Source organism: Chenopodium quinoa, unplaced genomic scaffold (assembly GCF_001683475.1).
Source record: "Chenopodium quinoa cultivar QQ74 unplaced genomic scaffold, ASM168347v1, whole genome shotgun sequence".
NCBI classification, from domain to species: Eukaryota; Viridiplantae; Streptophyta; class Magnoliopsida; order Caryophyllales; family Amaranthaceae; genus Chenopodium; species Chenopodium quinoa.
Genome location: NW_018743697.1, coordinates 2103564 through 2125155, shown reverse-complemented (window position 1 = coordinate 2125155; position 21592 = coordinate 2103564). Strand labels below are relative to the sequence as shown.

The window sequence follows — 21592 nt, the reverse complement described above, 5'->3', positions numbered from 1 at the left end:
TTCCATTGTGTTTTACTTTCAGTGTTGAGCTAGTTGATTACTTGTGGATTCGTTATTGCCTTCTTTGGCTAGATTTTTCTGCCCCGTTATGAAGGGAAGTCAAACCTGTTACTAATATTGCAGCTGTGTGCTTTGCTGTGAAACGATTTTTAGTCCTATTTGCTGTGGTCATTTTTGTAGAATCAAGGTGAAATAGTCATTTTAAAGGGTGATGGAAAATTTAAAAACTCAACTTACAAAACCTACTGTATTATTTAGAATTTATAGAATAGAAATGAGACCTATAATAATATGAAGTATGGGTCTACTCTTTTTTTTTTTACTTAATGATGTTGGTCATAATAACTATTACATCTAATGAAGCTTAAATGTACTAATACCCTCATAACTGAGAAGCATTGAGATAATGAGATCTGAAATCAGATTCTAGATTATGGAAACAGCATCACGCATAGAGGCATGAGCCGATGTGATTGAAGCAGCATTAGCAATAGAAAAGAAACTGGACGAAGAAGTTCCATCTTGTGCGTTGAGAAATAGATCTGCTGGATCTCTGAAAGCACCATGAAGGCACACAATAGCCCCACTAATTAGTGTAGCATAAATCAGCAAAGATGCAACACTGGTAAAGAACATCACAACGATTGTGGCGCTCACCAAGATGGCTAATATTTCACTGTTTGATAGTGTGCGGCCAAAGATGATCAATGGCTGCTCAGATGGTTTAAAGAAGTAAAAAAAGATCCAAGCAGAAAGGAGAAGTAGGAGAGTAATGAGGGAGAGCGGGTGAGACAATAGAGAAAAAGCAAGCACACCACCAAGGAGTGTAAGGTAGTTGATCCCGAAATAGGAAAGATTCTTACGGATCCTTGTTGTGGCATCAGAGAACGAACAAGGACGAGAACATGCAGCATATTCAAAGAGTTCTGACCATGGGCGTTGTCGGGAGTATGCACGGTAGATCGAATTGCTGATGCGAGAGATAAAGTTACGGAATGGGGGAGATAGAGAAACACTCTTTGGGATCTGAAGTAACAGAGGAGAGGACATGGGATATGAATATGATGTTTCAGAAGCAAAAACTTGAGCTAAGACTTGTTGATATGATGTTTGAATGTATTCAAAGTAGTATTCTTAAAAGATTGTTGATTAATGGAGGAATTATAACGTGAAAAATGGTTGATTGTAGAAATGGTAACTTATCTCCCTTTGCTTGTGGCATCAGTTACAACTCAAGTATTGCATATGAATCAGTATGAAAGCATGCATGTAAAAGGTTGACCAATGCACCCAACTTGCATATGTTGCTTCAAAACTCATAAAGAGACAACAAGCAATATAGTATGGGCCTAACTGTTGTGCTATAGAGTGGCATGTTACTGGAGGTAAGGCCCAAGTTTAATTTTTGGGCTGTCAAAACAAATTTGGGCTTTTGAGCCTGCCTTTTTTTTTTTTAACAGTACCCTGTAATATTCAATACTGTACTACTTTCATTGACTTCAGTCTCCAGTTCACACCTTGTAATTAGGATTAATCAAAATATGTTGAAGATCTAGATTTTAAAATTACTCCTAAAGTTAAAATTATGAAGTTCATGTTTATATAAAAAGTACTTAAAGTATGAAAATCTAGATAATGTAAGTAAAACAGTAAAAACACATTACAAAATATAAAAAATTTAAGTACTTCTTAAGTGACGGAGTCGGTGTTGGTGGTTATTTTGTATGTCTTAAACCCTTACTCGACAACCTTATATTAATATCTTGATTATACATTAGTAACTTTAATATTTAACCTCAAAATAATTGTAATCCTGCATACGAAATGAAGAAGTAATAGGATCGTCCCGATTGAGTACTAAATCTATTACGATTTACGAGTACTTTGTGACGTAATTTTGAACAAGAAGGGGAATTAATTAATTACTACTCAGCACTATAAAAAATATATAATCATCTAGAAAATGCTGACTAAGCAATGATATTAAAACACCATTATCCAAAAACAAGAAAACAACGATAAACTTACCTTTTTACACGGCCAACAAAAAACACCAAAACAGTGGGAAAACTCGAAAAAACAAAACCAAACTCCAAAAACAAAATACCAAAAAAAAACTGTCCCTTTCTCATTTTCCTCACACTTTCCTCTTTTTATTATTCTTCCCCAATTCCTTCTATTTCCGCGTTCATCTTTTCAATTATAAACCCTAATATACACTATCACTTTGATTATTCTACTACCACTAAAATTATACTTTGAATTTGTCCGAATTTCTTTTTTGTTTTTTTGATGTGACCACAATTTTATTTTATTTATTTATACTTAATTTTAATTATGGCTGATAACAACATCAATGGAGAAGAGAAATTGATAGCAGTTGCTCGTCAAATTGCAAAATCTCTCGGTCATTCCAATTCTATGACCGACGATATTTTCAACATTTTCTCCACTTTCGACGGTCGATTTTCTCGCGATAAATTATCACCGCTTTCCGACAATATGTTGCCGGAAAACCACCCTAAATCCGTCGATAAACCGTCGTCGGCGGTTGCTACCTTGGAAGAATGCTTAACTTCACTCGAAGCTCAGATCTCTCATTCTCTCTCCTCTGACCGTCCACTATGGTTTGACCCTACCGATTCCTCCGCCTTCCTCGAAGTTCTCGACGAGCTGATCGCAACAATCCGCGACTTCGCTCCTCTTGCGCGCGACAACAAGGCGCTCGCCGTGACGCTGGATCGCGCAGATGAGCTGCTACAATCGGCGATTTTCAAGCTTGAGGAAGAATTTCGTGGCTTGATTCAACGAGGTGCTGATTCCTTCGATTTGACTCGTGAATCGTCGGATTCCGACTCAGAAGACGGAGGAGGTTACGGCGGAGATGATGGCGGAGGTGAGATTCCGGTGGCACATCCGGTGACGGATTTTAACATCGTTATCGATGCTTTACCGGCGTCGACGATCAACGATCTCCATGAAATTGCGAGGCGAATGGTGTTGGTGGAGTACGGAAGAGAGTGTTCGCACGTGTACAGCGCGTGCCGGAGGGAGTTTCTAGAAGAGAGTTTGTCGAGGTTAGGGTTACAGAAATTGAGCACTGATGAAGTCCAGAAGCTTCCATGGCCGGAGCTTGAGGATGAGATTGAGCGGTGGTGTAAATCGGCGGTTTTCTCTCTTCGGATTTTGTTTCCTTCTGAAAGGCGTCTCTGTGATCGTATTTTCTTCGGTTTTCCGTCGACTTCTGATTTTGCTTTTATGGAGGTTTGCCGTGGTTCGGCTATTCAGCTGTTGAATTTCGCCGATGCGGTCGCGATTTCGAGCCGGTCTCCGGAGAGATTGTTTAAAGTGCTTGATGTTTATGAGACTTTGAGGGATTTGATTCCGGAGTTTGAGATATTGTTTTCTGATCAGTATTGTGTTTTTCTGAGGAATGAAGCTGTGGCAATTTGGAAGAGAGTTGGGGAAGCAATTAGGGGGATTTTTATGGAATTGGAGAATTTGATTAGGCGTGATCCGGCGAAAAACCCGGTGCCTGGTGGCGGGCTTCATCCGATTACTAGATATGTGATGAATTATATTCGAGCTGCGTGTAAGTCGCAGCAGACGTTGGAGCAGGTGTTTGAGGAGGAAAGGGAACGAGGGATGTCGGGGATGAGCTCGTTGTCGGTTCAAATGGCGTGGATTATGGAGTTATTAGAGAGTAATTTGGAGGCAAAATCAAAGACTTATAAGGATGCTGCTTTGAGTTCTTTGTTTATGATGAATAATGGGAGGTACATTGTGCAGAAGGTGAAGGATAGTGAGCTTGGGTTGTTGTTAGGGGAAGATTGGATTCGAAAACATAGTGTGAAAGTTAGGCAGTTTCAGATGAATTATCAGAGGAATACTTGGAATAAGGTGGTTGGGGTTTTGAAGGTGGATAATGGAGGTGGGAGTAATGCTAATGGAGGCCAGAATTCGAGGCCGTTGAAGGAAAGATTTAAGATGTTCAATGCTTACTTTGAGGAGATATTGAAGATTCAATCTTCGTGGGTTGTGTTTGATGATCAATTGAGGGAGGATTTGAAGATGTCTGTTATTCAAAATCTGTTGCCTGCTTATCGGATATTCATTGGAAGGTTCCAGAACTCTGCAGAAGCAGGAAGGAACCCTGAGAAACATATCAAGTATAGTGTGGAGGATGTTGAGGCTCAGATTAACAATGGGCTGTTTCGGGGTAATAGTAATGGTGGAAGGAGATGAAAGACGGTGATGAATTGATGAGCAGAAAATGTTGTTTGTAACTTTGTAGAACAGTGTAAGCAAGTTTGTATCGATTTAGAACAATGTATCAATTTATGAATATGTGAATTGAAATGGTAGGTCTTCCAAAATTTTGGTGATCAATTAGTTGTTTCCCCACTGTGGAGTGTAAAATTTTGGCGTGCTGGTAGATTTTCCACTGGGGTGTATAGATGTGTGATTTGGCCCTTATGTACTACTTAACCTTGTGTGAAAGCCAAATTTTATTCTATATCAATTTCCTATTTTCACAAAGGACTTGTTGATCATTTTTATACGATTGTGTATAATTGGATCTGTTCGATTTTTAATGTTAGCAAGAAATTGCTCTTCAAAAATTAATTTCCTACTTGCCTGTTATTACCTATTGTACTTTGAAGTCTTTAAAGCTTGGTTTCTATTGTATTTTCATGTTATTGTAACATTGAATTATCTTTGGATGATGATATACTGTCATGGAGCTGCTGTAAGTGCTGTCAGAGCATTACTTCACCATACAAGCTGTGACTCTGTATGCAGAAAGTTGAGGGTTACAGAACAGGTAGAAAGATGCTTATTTGTTGCATGCAATTGGATATCTCAGTTGAATCATCTCTATTCTACTAATTTGTCTGAAATCTGGAGCTATAAATCCTGTACATTATGTGTAACTTGAGTTATGTGTGCTGATTTTGTAGGATCTTACCACTAACAAAGTACTAAATCGAGATACAGTATACACATCGGAGATTCGGAGATATGGGAATGCAGAACTGTGTATCTTCAAAGGGTCATGTGCCCAACCTTCTATTCTCGGGTTAGTTTCCACTATATTGCCTGTATAGTGCTCAGAAAGTATCTGCATAGCCAGCTGTTAATGTCACTTGATTTTGTTTATCATTTGCTTAAGTCAACTTGATTATTGTATGTCCAGTTGCTTGTAAGTGGATTTTAATCTTGCAGACCATGTCTCTTGATGCAAAATCTCCCTTTTTAGCAGTTGATCCCCATGATGTGCTGCACCTATCATATCAGAGATCATCATATTGGACAAAAATTAGATTGTGCTAACAACTTATTGGGATTGAAATTCAATTGCTAATTGCTCTTTTAGCACCAACGACTTGACTGACTTGCTTGAAAGACTAGTATGATCAATAATGTCTTTGCTGAGATATGACCCGAGAAGGCTGGTGTAGAGTAGTTAGTTAAGTATCATAAGATATGCTTAGTAAAGTGCTTTTTGGAGAGTTTTTAGCTTATTGAACGTATTAGTGGTTTGACCGTTATCAAAAAGCTAATTATAGTGTTTGGTTAAAAGCTTATTAAAGAGCATTTTGGACTCAAAAAACTCTCTTTGTAAATTCACAAAACATGAGCTTTTTGGAATTAGCTTATTGAACATTTAGCTTATTAGCTGTTTCATATGCTAAACAGCTAATAATAACAGTTATTTACCAAATGCTTTTACACAACCATGAACCATGTATTTACAACCGGCTAGTCAAACGAGTAAATATAATCAGTTAGTCAAACCAGCTAATTACCAAATAGGGCCAAAATCAATTTTGTGGGTGAGGTGATCATGTCAAGTAACTAGGTTGTAGATATTGAATTCTGGTCTACGGAAACAGGTGCATTTTGAGAAATGATTTATGAATTTGTCTGAAAGGCCAGTCATCTGCTCCCTGTACATTTTTTATCCCCTAGAATTTGACTATTTGAGGCCCTGTTGTTTGTGAAGGTAGATTAGCCGACTGGAAGCAAACTTCTATTAGAGCCTTGGGCTATATAATAATCTTATGACACTCTGGGCCTAGTTTAAGCAATCGGTGAACCCCCTCCGTCTCCCTCGCATCATATTGCATTTCTCTTGCTTCATAGTACTTAAAGGTTTTTTTTTTTTTTTTTTTTTTTTTTTTTTTTTTTTTTTTTTTTTTTTTTTTTGTAGGAACATAGTTCTTCTAGTATTACTCTTAGGAATGTTCCTTTCTCAACTAGTTAGGTCTAACCGTCTAAGGTACTTATACCTAAACCGCTCAAATGTCTCCAACAGAAGAGCTTGCACTCAATTGTGTTAGAAAGGATTAGATCTCATTTTGAGATATTGAGACCACTAAAGAAGTCTAGATATCCAGTATACGAGAAGAGGATGATTGTGCATTTGTGCCTAAGCCTCTATATGAATTTTAGACTCATCTCTCTGTCACAATTCCTTGAAATTTGGTGCCTTTTTTGCATTATCTTTGTATGCTTAGGATATTAAGATTTGTGTGGAGTATTCTCATTGTACAAAAGAGCAAAGATATCTGGTGTAGTTTCTTACACGTGGCTTGCTGTTCAGCGAGTTCTGAGAAAATTCAATCCGATATATGTCTGTACTCTGCAGCCAGATCTATTGCTTGAGTTCTGATACTGTGGTACATTATTATGTTAGAGATTTCTTAACCTTTGCCTTTCTGATATCTAAGTAGTTTCTGGTGATAGATAGCTTGAATTAGTTCGTCAGTCTCAAAGCCACTTTGAAGTATACCATTTTGGATATTCCCAGAATTGAGTTCAAGTACTATGTATAGTCACCCCCCCCCCCCCCCTCCTTCTCCTCCAAAAGTTGGGATGCACACTCTATGGCTTGTTTTCCCCTAATTTTTCTTTCTCCTCAATCTCCATGTCCTGAGGGACTGTAGTATGCTTACTTGCATCTGCACCCCTGGAACAGTTGAACCTCCTCTCTCTCTCTCTCTCTCTTTTTTTTTTTTTTTTTTTTTTTTACCTGCTGTGGGATATAGCTAGTTGACTGAATCTTCCGACGATTAGGATATTGCCCTTTCAAAATCATTATAAGAAGTATGTTAAATATTTAAATTGCCTTTCTGACTTTCAATACTGCACTTGGTTTTATGATTAGCTTCCAGCCTTCCACACAGTAAGCATTAAATCTTATACTGTATATTTTTGGCAGCAGCTCAGACCAGATGTATTTGTATTATGTTTGTACTTTAATAGAATGTTTAATACCAAAATTGGAGTTTTAAGGAACTTAGGAAGTTGTCTAATGCTATTCAGTGTTTTGCTTTGTCTAATGAGAACAGTTGTATTAATTCTAGAGATATTGAAATGGTATTTTTGATGTATTTCCAAAAGATGAAATTATATGTATTCATAAAACTATCTGCATTCTTTTTTAAAGAATCTGAGAGGATATGTCTTTCATACAACATTACATAACGTATGAAGATTTTGAATATTACAGAATGTTAGGAAACAGAAAACTTGGGATCATTAATTATCTGAGGACCAAGCTCTTCAAGCAAAGAATCATGAACATACTGGTACGCTGCTTTTGTGGGATGACCACTGTCCCAAAACACAAACTCTGTAGCATTCTTACATGTAGGTGTTAATATGTTGCAAAGGCTCCCTGTCTCAATATATCCTGTCCCGCAACATCCTCTATCTGTCACTTTGAATCCTGTTACAGTGTTTAGACAATATAACATCAGCTGATAATTATATAAGTAGTATTGTTTATGCAATATTTGGTCTTCATGTTGTCTTATACAAAGTATTTCCTTACCATTCTCTTCTGGATTTTTTACCAGGTCACTAAATGGTGTGTATACGTCTGCATATAGTATCCGAGTTCCCGGAAGTGAAGCTTGTGCATGAGGTATGAGTTTCTTTAGTTTCTGGTTATATAACATGGCATCTGAATTCTGGTCCTCTAAACGTTTCCTTTTATTTGGGAGTTTAAATCTTGCTGTCATTTGAATCGGAAGACAACCTATGGGAGGTAGCCCAGTTACTATTATTGTACGGCATCCGAGTTCATGCACCTCCTGCAGTTTCAGATTTTTGAGAAAGTAGTGTGTTATTGTCATGTAGAATTATAAGATATTGAAATATTAACTTGAATGGGTCGTTAATAGTTGTTTAAGTTTGGGCCAAAGTAAGTCATGTCTAAGCTATAGGAATTCGTATAAATTGATGAATCAATTTAATTTCTGTTCCTTGTCATACTAAAACAATTATAGTTGATGTGTCATTTATTGGTCAGCTACAACCTGCAACCTATGACACAGCATCTATGATTGTCTTAGCACACACAGAGTAGTATGACGGTAATATGTTGATTGGTTTGTGTAATTTTGTAAGAAAAATCTTAGGGTGTCAATGTTTATACAACTCTATTTTCAAATATGTGCATTTCTCTTTCAATTTCTATTACCACCCAACCATTTTAAATGATTAGATCTGGTGTTGAGTGAGAATGGAACCTTTTGTAGCAAAACGCATAGTTGGAGATGAAATTGTATTATCATGTACTTTGACATGAGATACGTTTTCATTGCAAAATTGCACTCAAACCTAATACCCCATTACCCTCTACCCGTTTTATGCCTTTTTGAATCTGTTAATTGTTTTTTGGAAAATTTGTTAGAAACTACCTTATAAATGACATTTTTTGTCAGAAACTACCTTATATTTTTTTTTTTTTGTGAGAACATACCATTTTAACAAAATTTTTTGCAAGAACATACCAGTCATCGGATTTTCAAGTTTGACCTCAAAAACACGGCGTTGACCATTCATGTGCCGGGCACGTGACTTCATTAAACCCATTTCTTTTCTCTTTTCCTATTCTTTTCCCTCATCTTTCTCACGACTTAATAAGATGCTTGGTTCCCCCATATTTTCTTTTCTTCTTCAATCTTCTCAATTTCCTCACAAAGCCTTGTTCACCTGTGCGAATTGGCCACAAGTATTAACATACAGAAATCCCCAATTAGACCCTAATATAGTTAATTAGTTACACATTTATCAACCAACAACTACACTTACATTTTCAAAAACCAAAGTAACATACATACTCGAATAACATGATATTTAGACTTGTTGTTTGTAATTTCTACAAAGATACAATTTCTGGAAGAAAGTTTAAGGTGAATGCTTTATTAAGAGGAGAGATAAATTGAGGAGAGAGAAGAAATTGGGTATCATAAAGGGGTAAGTCGTGAGAAAGATGAGGGAAAAGAATAGGAAAAGAGAAAAGAAATGGGTTTAATGAAGTCACGTGCCCGGCACATGACTGGTCAACGCCGTGTTTTTGAGGTCAAACTTGAAAATCCGGTGACTGGTATGTCCTTGCAAAAAATGTTGTTAAAATGGTTTGTTCTCACAAAAAAAAAATTATAAGGTAGTTTTTGACAAAAAAAGTCATTTATAAGATAGTTTCTAACAAATTTTCCATTGTTTTTTTATGGGAAAGGAGGGAGTAAAGAAAAGAGTTAAAACCTCAATAAAGCTCTGCAGTCTTTCGAGAACAAAATCTTGGTACCCATTTATACCGTACTACAGTCTTCTAGTAGGCAGATCATAGTAATTGATCACGAAGTCATTAGTCCCGGAATTTATAACAACTAAAGCCTTTCTTATGATGTCCTTAGCCTTCTTTTCCCCTACAATACTTGTAACTCTCTCTATATACTTTTTGAAGTACTCAACCTGCTTTGACATTGGGATTGCTTTAGTTGTCTTACTCGTTAAATCATCATACCCAGACCCTGCAGACCCAAAACACACACCGGTAATCAGGTCCTTGTCTGACAGACGGGGATCCAGAAATGGGGGTACACTCTCTTTCAACCCTAGTGTATCAGCCAAGAAATCTGGGACAAGCTTCCCATTTGAGAAACGACCGTTGAGTTTATGGCTAGGAAAATCTCTTCCATAAGGAGGATGATCAGCTCTATTTGGTGATATAATGGTATTGATGAAATTGTTGTTGCCGGTATCCACGGCTGAATCACCAAAAACGAGGATTGCAGGAAATAATGCTTGGGCTGTGACATTAATATTGGAAAAAGCTTGCAACAGTATTGTTATTAGGAAGATGGAGTATAAGTTTTTTTTTTTTTTTTTTTTTTGGACAAAGGTCAACTCAAAAAACTTAAAAAAATAGCTAATTAACTGACGCTTCCTAGATAAAGTAGCCAACTGGTGAGCAGGAAGAACCGCACTTCTAGGAACCTTCTGAACAGAACAAACTTCAAACAAAGAAAGGATATCTCGGAGCTGCTGCTGAATCCAAATAGTAGCCATATCCTGCGACGGCCTGTGAAGGATAGAAACCAATAATAAACAGTCAGTGCGAAGAAGGATACGAGAATACCCACGGTGGAGAGCCATCTTAAGACCAAAAAAACAGGCTTGAAGTTCCGTCTGGAAAGCTGAAAGAGCAAAACACGCACGAGCCGCACAACCCAAACTGCTGGATGTATCTAACGAATAAAAACACCAACCCGTGCCAGCTCGACAATCCGAAGAATCCCAGGCTCCGTCCACTATAAGAATAACAGTAGGAGAAATATTAGGGTTTCCCGCAAGAAAGGAGGAATGATTCAGGGAACCAAAACCAGGGGGAATGGAGTAATCGAAGGAAGATGAACTCCTAGCCGCCTGACTCCGAGTAGTCCATTCCTGAGCAATCTGGAAAATCATGGGCAGAGAGCAGGTGGCTTGTCGAAATCGAATGTGATTACGATGAATCCAAATGGCCCAAGCAAAAGATAAAATATAATCCAAACCATCCCAATTCTTTATAGATATGACAGAGGAGTAAAGAGCTAAACCACTGATGGAAGGAGCTGTTAAAACATGGAAGCCGAATACCTAGAGGACCACAATGCCATAATCTCCTGATAAACGAACATCGAAGCAATAAATGCTCGGTAGTCTCAGAATCTTGAAAACAAAAAGAACAAACAGGATCTACAGGACGACCCTTAGTTCTCAAAGTATCCGCAACAGGAAGAGCATTGTGAAATTTTTTCCAAATAAAGAGCTTCCATTTGGGTAAAATAGGAAGAACCCAAATTTTACTCCAAGGAATAGGAGGAATTGGAGAAGAACCTTCAGGAAGCTGATTCGACAAAGCGATCAGCTTTGCATAAGCCGATTTAGAAGAAAATCTGCCGTCTCTCGAGTATTTCCAATAAACATAATCATCCATCAGCTGAGGAGGACGCTCGAGACTCAGAATCTTGGAGGCAATAGTTGACGGAAACAAAGCATGAATTAAAGCAGGATCCCAATCATTTGAAATAGGATCCAAAAGAGAAGACATCAGAGTCGGCTGAACCGATCCAGCTAGAGAATTCTTAAAGTAAACTGGAGAACCAGGCACCCAAGAGTCCTGAAGAATATGAACCTTAGAACCATTGCCAATTTTCCAAGCAAGCCCAATCTTTAAGGTCTGTATTCCATGAAGAACACTTCGACAACCCCAGGATGGATTAGAAAGACGACCTTGTGACCGGAAACACATAAGGGAAGGATACTTGGCCTGAAAAACCCGAGAAATCAGAAGTTGTGAATTCTGCATAATACGCCAAGATTGACGAGCAAGCAAAGCAGAATTAAATAAACCCAAATGCCGAATACCTAGACCACCCAAACCCTTTGGGGTAAACAAGACAGAAGGTGGAGTTAAAGCCAAACCCTTGGAGTGATTCCCTGTTTTCCACCAAAATCTGACGAATAGATTGTTAATTCTGTCAGAGATTGAAGAAGGAATCTTAAAAACAGATAAGATATGGTTAAGAGAAGCAATCAACACCGAGTTGATCACAACTAATTTGGCCGCAGGTGAGAGATGCAGGGAAGCAAAACTCATCAACCGAGAAGTAATCTTGTCCACAAGAGGTTGATAAGGTGTGCGTTTACTTCTACCCATATCCACCGGAAGTCCCAAATAGGTACCAAGTGAAGGAAGACTCTTTAGCTGTAAGGAATTGGCTAAAGATTCCCGATAGTCCTCTTGAACATTAGGGCTAAAACGAACAAAGGATTTTTGTAAATTTAACATCTGACCTGATATATCACAGAACTGATGAACAACTCCAAGAACATTGGAACAGGCCTGAGGAGAGGTCTGGAAAAAAAGAAGAGAGTCATCTGCAAAAAACAGATGTGATATTGAAGGAGCATAACGAGATACTTTAACTCCTTTAAAAAGACCGGTGCTCTCCGCTTGATTAATCATAGCTGAAAAGATTTCCATACAAAGAACAAACAAGTATGATGACAGAGGATCTCCTTGGCGAAGACCACACGAGGGTCTAAAAACCTTAGTCGGATTTCCATTAACAAGTAACTGATAAGAGACTGTCGAAACACATTGTTGAATAATATGTATCCAATACGGGGGAAAACCAAACTTCTGAAGAGCTTGCCGTAAAAATTGCCAATTAACTCTATCATAAGCTTTATTCATATCAAGCTTGAGAGCAACTGACATAGTACGACCCCGCAAGTGATTCATATAAGTGAGAATTTCATGGGCAAGTAAACCATTATCCGACATGAGACGACCCGGAACAAAAGCGGTCTGACAGTCTGAAATGAGAGAAGGAAGAATCATCCGAAGTCGAGCAGCAAGACACTTGGTAATACATTTATAGAGAACATTGCATAACCCAATAGGTCTAAATTGTGAAGGTTGTTGAGGATGATCTACCTTCGGAATGAGGACAATGAAAGTTCGATTCCATTCCTTAAGCAAGTGACCATGCAAAAAGAAATACTGAATAGCTTCAATAACTGAGGATCCAACAACAGACCAATGAGACTTAAAAAAGCAGACGTAAACCCATCTGGTCCAGGAGACTTAGCGTCATCTATACTAAACATAGCCGCTTTAATTTTTGAGGCAGAAAAAGGAACCATAAGATTAGACTTTTGAACCTCCGATAAACAGGATAAATTCAAGGTGGACCAATCAAACTCAGGAATTTGTTGAAGAGGTTGATTACTTCTATAAATTGAGGAGAAATAATCAAAGACAATAGAACGAATCTGAGCATGATCATGAGTCCAATCTCCTGAAGAGGTCTGTAAACCTTGAATTGTATTCTTTCAACGGCGGTTCTGAACATAAGAAAAAAGAAGATGTGAGTGAGAGTCACCTAACACATCCCATTTAACCTTAGCCCGCTACTTCCAGTAAAGGTAGGCTGCCTGAGAATGTCTGACTTTTTCTTCTCTTAACGAAAGAAAAAGATGTCTATGAAGTTTGGATTCCAAATTCTGAGCTAATGGGGATATGGAATCATGTAATTCTATCCAATTGATGCCCCAAAGCTTCCTATGAGTAACACACCATCTAAGTAATTTTGAACGTAAATCCTCCAATCTCTGAGAAATAGAAAACATAGGGGAGCCCAAAATATCCAACTTCCAAGAGAAAGAAACAATAGAAGCTACTTCCTTTGAGAGAAGACACCAATTGTCTACTCTATATGGTTTGCGACCCTCCAAAACTCGGTGTTCCCGAAGAATAATTGCAGCATGATCCGAAAATAGAATCGGCTGATGCAAAATAGAAGTATCAGGATACTTAATAAGCCAATCATTTGTAGCATAGGCCTTATCAAGACGTTCAAATGTAGGATTACCATTATGATGTCCATTGGTCCAAGTAAATGTGGGTCCTGAGAAAGGGATATCTAACAACCCTGAATCAAACTTCCAGTCCTGAAAATCCGTTTGACCAACTATATTTGGAGAACCACCCACCTTATCTGAACTATACTCTACTTGATTAAAATCTCCTATCAAAACCACATTTTGATAGTGGGAGTATAAGTTTGGAGCCATGTTTTTGGGGTGTAGATTTTTAGTTAGTGGGATGGGAATTTATAGAAAGAATATATTCTGTAATATATTTTCAAGAACAAATGGCAAAATTTTGGATAATTTTTGTAGCTTTGAAGAGATTATTCATCTAAATTTTATAAGCAGATATAGATAACTTAGTTTATGTGTCAAGATATAAAAGGATTAGAGGAGTAAGCAAAGTAACATAGATTTATTTATACTCTGAAGTAGCAACTAGTAACGGACACAATTTTATTTATGTAGCAAACTTAATTTTTTTTTTTTTTTTTTTTTTTTTTTTTGACAAGCAAACTTAATTTGATTCCCAGTCTTCTGCGTATTACTATGTACTGTATTCCGTATCATGTCTGATTGTATGTGTCACTGTTTAATTTTGCGCATAAACTGTTTCGAGTTAGAAAAAAGGTTGATTTCATAATCCTAATAGGCATGAGACAAGTAGACTTGGTACACAAAATATGGAATAGAAGATTAATTTCTCACCTACTTTTATACGAGTACATCTGTAGTCCTGTAGATGCAACTTGATTATTAACCCGATCCGAAATACCGACTCAAACCCGATTATTAATCGACCCATCTGAACCCGAAAAAATGGTGATCCAAACCCGATCTGACCGACCTAAAACCAACCCTAGACCCGAGTTGACCCGAGTATGTGAGACCCGAAGTCGAACATGAACTGACCTGGAGATGACTCGACCCGAATGTAACCAGTAAATTATTGACCTGAATCGAACCCGACTTGAAACGACATTGTCACAAACCCGTTTTAACCTGATAAAACTCGAATTTAACCCGACTTGTTACTAACCTAACCTAACCTACATGAATTCAACCCGACACGTTCCTAACCCGACCCGAATTTAATCCAACTTGTTACAAACCTGACCCGAAATCAACCCGACTTGTTATTGACCAGACCCAAATTCAACCCGACTTGTTATTGACCCGACTCGAATTTTACTAGACCCGACCCAAAAATTCAACCTGATTTGTTATTAACCCGACTCGAAATCAATACGACTTATTATAGATTTGTTAATAACCCGACCTGATTGTAACCTGCAAATTATTGACTTGAACATAACCCGACTTGAATCCGAGAATGACCCGACTTGGAAATGATCCTACCTGATTATAACCCGCAAATTATTGATTTGAACTGAACCCGACTTAAACCCAAGAATGACTCGACTTGAATATAACTCGCAAATTATTGACTTGAACTGAACCCGACGCAAATCCGAGAATAACCCGACCTGATTATAACCCGCAAATTATTGACTTGAACGAACCCGACTCGAACCCGAGAATTACCCTAATCCGTTTTAACCCGTGAAAACCTGAATTAAACCCAACCTATTCTTCACCCGTCCCAAATATAACCGGACCTGTTATTAACCCGACCAAACTTGATAAGAAGTATGACCCGACGTGACCCGACTGAAGCATGACCTAACCCAAACCCGACCCGCATAGGTTATGAAATTAATCTGAATTGACCCGACCCGAGTTAACCCGACCCACTCTTAACGACCCAAACCCGACCCGTTTACCCGAATTGACATCTCTACCCGAAACCTTCAAAATTTCTCAAAAAAACGTGGATATTAGTCTTCAATTTTGGAATTTTTGACTTTTTTTCACCCAAAAATAAAAATTGCCGAAATGTTTACCATGGTCCTTAATACCCTCCGGGAGTCCAATTGGCTGGGTGGAACCATCCAATTTGCCTTTAAACGACTTATTTACCGGTTTACAACTTGCACCGATTTCATAAACTCAAGCCTACCACGAACATTTATGACAACATATAATGATCATATATGGTTCCAAACGACATTATATGACCCCAAGATATATCCCCTAAAATCTCAATGCTTTTCAACACCAGGTCCCGAAACATTCGAAATTTCTCAAAAAGCGTGGATATTAGCCTTCAATTTTGGAATTTTTTGAATTTTTTCGCCCGGATATAATAATCGCCCAAATGTTTACCATGGTCCCTAATACCCCCGAGAGTCCAATTGGGTGGGTGGAACTATCCAATTTGACTTTAAACGACCAATTTACCAGTTTACAACTTGTACCGATTTCATTAATTCAAGCCTACCACGAACATTTATGACAACATATAATGATCATATATGGTTCCAAACGACATTATATGACCCCCGAGATACATTCCCAAGAATTTCAAAACTTTTCGACACCAGGCCCCGAAGACTCCAAAAATTCTCAAAAAGAATGGATATAGCCTACAATTTATGAAATTTTTTGACTTTGTTTGGCCCATAAATAAAATTGTCGAAATGTTTACCTTGGTCTCTAATACCCTCCCAGATTCCAAATTGGGTGAGTGGAACCATCCAATTTGCCTTTAAACGACCAATTTACCTGTTTACAACTTGTGTCGATTTCGTTAACTCAAGTCTACCACAAACATTTATGAAAACATATAATGATCATATATGGTTCCAAACGACATTATATGACTTCGAGATGCATCCCCTATAATCTAAAGGCTTTTCGACACCGGGTCTTGAAACATCCCAAATTTCTCAATAAACGTGGAATTTAATTTTAAAGTTTTTTTACTTTTTTTCGCCCAGAAATAAAAATTGCCGAAATGTTCACCATGATCCCTAATAACCTCCGGGAGTCCAATTGGGTGAGTGCAACAACCAAATTTTCCTTTAACCAACCAATTTATCGGTTTACAACTTGCACCGATTTAATTAACTCAAGCCTACCAAGAACATTTATGATAACAAATAATGATCATATATGGTTCCATACAACATTATATGACTCCGAGATATATCCCTTAAAATTTCAAGACTTTTCGCACCGGGTCCAGAAACTTTCAAAATTTCTCAAAAAGTGTGGATATTAGCCTTCAATTTTGAAATTTTTTGACTTTTTTTGCCCAGAAATAAAATTTGTCGAAATGTTTAGCATGGTCCCTTATACCCTCTGGGAATCTAATTGGGTGGGTGGAACCATCCAATTTTCCATTAAACGGCCAATTACCGAATTACAACTTGCACCGATTTCAGTAATTCAAGCCTACCACGAACATTTATGACAACATATAATGATCATATATGGTTCCAAACGACATTATATGTCCCTGATATATGTTCCCTTAAATCTGAAGCCTTTTCAACACCGGGCCCCGAAACTTCAAAAATTTGTCAAAAAGCGTGGATATTAGCATCTAATTTTGGAATTTTTTGACTTCTATTCGCCTGAAATAAAAACTGTCGAAATGTTTATCATGGTCCCTAAAACACTTCGGTATTCCAATTGGGTGAGTGAAATCATCCAATTTACCTTTAAACGACCAATTTATAACTTGCACCAATTTCATTCACTCAAGCATACCACGGACATTTATGACAACATATAATGATCTTTTGTGGTTCCAAACGGTTTTATATGACACCGAGATTTACCTCTAAAATCAAATTTCTTTTCGACACAGGGACCTGAAACCTTTGAAATTTCTATAAAAGCATAGATAGCCTTCAATTTTGGAATTTTTTTACTTTCTTTCGCACGGAAATAAAAATTGTCAAAATGTTTATCATGGTCCCTAATACCCTTCGGGTGTCCAATTGGATGGGTTGAACCATCCAATTATCCTTTAAACGATCAATTATCCGATTTACAATTTGCACCGATTTCATTAACTCAAGCCTACCACGAACATTTATAACAACAAATAATGATCATCTATGGGTCCAAACGACATTACAAGACCGCGAGATGTATTCCCTAAAATTTCAAGACTTTTAGACAACGGGCCCCGAAGATTTCAAAATTTTTCTTAAAAAACATGGATATTAGCCTTCAATTTTTGAATTTTTTGACTTTTTTTGCTCGAAAATAAAAACTGTCGAAATGTTTACCATGGTCCCTAACATTCTCCGGGAGTCCAATTGGGTAGGTGGAACCAACCAATTTTCCTTTAAACGACTAATTTACCGATTTACAACATGCACCGATTTCATTAACTCAAGCCTACCATGAACATTTATGACAACATATAATGATTATATATGGTCACAAACGACATTATATGACCCCTAGATTTATCCCCTAATATCTAAAGTCTTTTCGTCAAAGGGCCCCAAAACCTCCAAAATTTCTCAAAAAGCGTGGATATTAGACTTCAATTTTGGAATATTTTGACTCTTTTTTGCCCGGAAATAAAAATTGATGAAACGTTTACCATGGTCCCTAATACCCTCCGAGAGTCCAATTGGGTGGTTGGAACCATCCAATTTAACTTTAAATGGCCAATTTATCGGTATACAACTTGCATCGATTTCATTAACTCAAGCCTACCACGAACATTTACGAACACAAATAATGATCATATATGGTTCCAAACGACATGGTGGAACCATCCAATTTGCCTTTAAACGACCTAATTACCGATTTATAACTTGTACCGATTTCATTAAATCAAACCTACCACGAACATTTATGACAGCATATAATGATCATATATGGTTCCAAACGTCATTATATGATCCTGAGATGTATTTCCTAAAATCTCAAGGCTTTTCGACGTTGTGCCCCGAAACCCCCAAAATTTTTCACAAAGCGTGGATATTAGCCTTCAATTTTGTAATTTTTTAATTTTTTTGCCCGAAAATTAAAATTGCCGAAATGTTTACCATGATCCCCAATATCGTCTGGGAGTCCCATTGGGTGGGTGGAACCATCCAATTTGCCTTTAAACGATCAATTTATAGGTTTACAACTTGCACCGATTTCATTAACTCAAGCCTACCACGAACATTTATGACAACAAATAATGATCATATATGGTTCTAAACTACATTATATGACCCCGATATGAATCCCCTAGAATTTCAAGATTTTTCGACACTGTGCCCCGAAATCTCCAAAATTTCTCAAAAAGCGTGGATATTTAGTCTTTAATTTTGAATTTTTTGACTTTTTTTCGTCCGAAAATAAAAATTTTCAAAATGTTTACCATGGTCCCTAATATTTTTCGAGAGCCCAATTGGGTTGGTGGAACCATCCAATTTGCCTTTAAACGGCCAATTTACCGGTTTACAATTTGCACGAATTTCATTAACTCAAGCATACTACGAACATTTATGACAACATATAATGATCATATATGGTTCCAAACGGCATTATATGACCCCGAGATGTATCCCCTTAAATATCAAGACTTTTCTACACCGGGTCCCGAAACCTCCAAAAATTTTCCAAAAACGTGGATATTAACCTTTAATTTTGGAATTTTTTGACTTTTTTTCGCCCGAAAATTGCCGAAATTTTTACATGGTCCCTAATACATTCTGGGAGTCAAATTGGGTGTGTGGAACCATCCGATTTGCTGTTAAACGACCAATTTATCGATTTACAACTTGCACCGATTTCATTAATTCAAGCCTACCACGAACATTTATGACAACAACTAATGATCACATATGGTTCCAAACGGCATTATATGACCGCGAGATGTATCCCATAGAATTTCAAGACTTTTTGACACCGGGCTCCGAAACCTCCAAAATTGCTCAAAATGCGTGGATATTAGCCTTCAATTTTGGAATTTTTTTACTTTTTTTTAACTGGAAATAAAAATTGCCGAAATGTTTACCATGGTCTTTAATACCCTACGTGGGTCCAATTAGGTATGTGGAACCATCCAATTTGCCGTCAAACGACCAATTTACCGGTTTACAACTTGCATCGATTTACCGGTTTACAACGACCAATTTAATTAACTTGCACCAAACCCGACTTGAACTGAAATTGACCCTTACCCATTTGAACTCGTCAAACCCGATTTACACCGACTTGCTACTAACCTGATCTGAATTCAGCCCGACCCGTTCCTAACCCGACCCGAATTTAACTCAACATGTTACAAACCCGATCCTAAATCAACCCGTCTTGTTATTGACCTGACTTAGATTCAACCCGACTTGTTATTGACCCGACCCGAATTTTACCAGACCTATTACTTATCCGACCCAGAAATTCAACCCGATCTGTTGCTAACCCGACTCGAAATTAACACGACTTGTTATTGACCCGACCTAAATTTAACCCAAATTGTATGATCTGATTTCAAATCACCTTAAATGCAATTTATGCCTCCTTATTATTGTTGATCAAAGCATTTTGTTTAGGGAGACCAAGTCGGTCCAGGCCTGCAAAAGAACGGAGCATCATCCTCAAATTTAAGAGTTAAATATAATATATATTTGTTGTATGGTCAAAGGAGATAATTATCTTCCTAAATTATAGACTATAGTTCCCTATATTGTCATATATATTATAGTCAAATGAAATAATTACCTTGATAAAAATGATAATTATCTATTTATAGTTAGTTGAACCCGAATATGACCTGACTTGGAAATGGCCTGACCTGATTGTAATCTGCAAATTATTGACTTGAACATAACCCGACTTGAATCCGAGAATGACCCGACTTGAAAATGCCCCAACCTGATTATAACCCGCAAATTATTGACTTAAACCGAACTTGACTTGAACCCGAGAATGACCCGATTTGAAAATGACCTGATCTGATTATAATCCGCAAATTATTGACTTGAACCGAACCCGACTCAAACCCAAGAACGACCCGACCTGATTCTAACCCTCAAATTATTGACTTGAACCGAACCCAACTCGAACTCGAGAATGACCCTAACCCGTTTTAACCCGTGAAAACCCCAATTAAACATGACCTATTGTTCACCCGACCTGAATGTAACTCGACCTGTTATTAACCCGACCTAAACCCGACCCAAACCCGATAAGAAGTATGACGCGATGTGACCCGACTCAAGCATGACCCAACCCAAACTCAACCCGCGTAGATTGTGGAATTAATCCGAATTGATCCGAACCACTCTTACTCGACCCAAACCCGACCCGTTTACCCGAATTGACAACTCTAGATGCAAGTACAGTATAACGTGATTTAGGTTTAGGTTCTTATTTCACTACAAAAATAAAATCTTTTTAGCAACTAAGTTTGGTAACAGATTTTTAAAACGTTGCTAAATAGCAACGAATCTAAATTTTTTCATTGCCTAATTAAAAGCAACATTTTATGCTTTAGTTTTTTTAATAAACAATGGCTACATGTTTTTGATTTGTTGCTTTTTAAAACAAATTGTCTTACTAGTTGTTACTAGACGGCATCATATTTTTCTCTTGTTGCCAAATAGTAACAAACTATGACAACAAATAATTATTTGTATTGATTTGGAAACAAAAAAAGGCAATGAATTTTTGAATTGTTTCCATTAGAAACAAGTCTTTTAAATTATTGTTGCTAATTGATAACGTATTATTTTATTCGTTGCCATTGGAAACGAGTTGTGTTACATATTGTTGTTAATTTATATGTAGGCCACGTTTTGCTATAATGTATAAAATTATTTGTTGCTATAATGACATCAAATAGAGACGAATTTCAATTTTGTCTCTAATTTAGAGACGAATTTTTGATTTTTGTCCCTAATTTAGAGACAAATTTTTCAATTTTGTCTCTAATATTTCATTCACTTATTATAAATTATATGCATAGAAGTAAACAAATAGTATTTGGTATAGTTGGTATGAGATTCACTATGTG

At 37.3% G+C, this 21592-nt stretch overlaps 3 protein-coding genes and 1 pseudogene across 3 annotated transcripts; 1 reads left to right on the top strand and 3 right to left on the bottom strand.

Annotated features, from left to right (window-relative positions):
* Positions 1–4: 4 nt before the first annotated feature.
* On the bottom strand, positions 5–1277 carry LOC110684156 (PRA1 family protein B3-like). Its single transcript, XM_021860566.1, has one exon. The coding sequence runs from the start codon at positions 1048–1050 to the stop codon at positions 427–429; it is 624 nt and encodes a 207-aa protein (XP_021716258.1). The 5' UTR covers positions 1051–1277; the 3' UTR covers positions 5–426.
* A 656-nt stretch (positions 1278–1933) lies between these two features.
* Positions 1934–4561, top strand: LOC110684154 (exocyst complex component EXO70B1-like). Its single transcript, XM_021860564.1, has one exon. It carries the CDS (start codon positions 2338–2340, stop codon positions 4243–4245), a length of 1908 nt encoding a protein of 635 aa, XP_021716256.1. The 5' UTR covers positions 1934–2337; the 3' UTR covers positions 4246–4561.
* A 2340-nt stretch (positions 4562–6901) lies between these two features.
* Positions 6902–10590, bottom strand: LOC110684153 (annotated as a pseudogene).
* A 211-nt stretch (positions 10591–10801) lies between these two features.
* On the bottom strand, positions 10802–13920 carry LOC110684467. Its single transcript, XM_021860924.1, has 2 exons — positions 13443–13920; positions 10802–12864 (listed from the first exon to the last, which is right to left on the bottom strand). Exons 1-2 carry the CDS (start codon positions 13918–13920, stop codon positions 10802–10804), a joined length of 2541 nt encoding a protein of 846 aa, XP_021716616.1.
* Between the last annotated feature and the right edge of the window lie 7672 nt (positions 13921–21592).

Bases quoted from the DNA above. Each gene is read 5' to 3' on its own strand.
- LOC110684156 (XM_021860566.1), bottom strand. From the start codon at position 1,050: ATGTCCTCTCCTCTGTTACTTCAGATCCCAAAGAGTGTTTCTCTATCT.
- LOC110684154 (XM_021860564.1), top strand. From the start codon at position 2,338: ATGGCTGATAACAACATCAATGGAGAAGAGAAATTGATAGCAGTTGCT.
- LOC110684467 (XM_021860924.1), bottom strand. From the start codon at position 13,920: ATGGCTCCAAACTTATACTCCCACTATCAAAATGTGGTTTTGATAGGA. The intron at 12,865-13,442 runs GTTCAAAATTAC...TTGGATCCTCAG, and splicing joins TCAGAGATTGGAGGATTTAC to TTATTGAAGCTATTCAGTAT.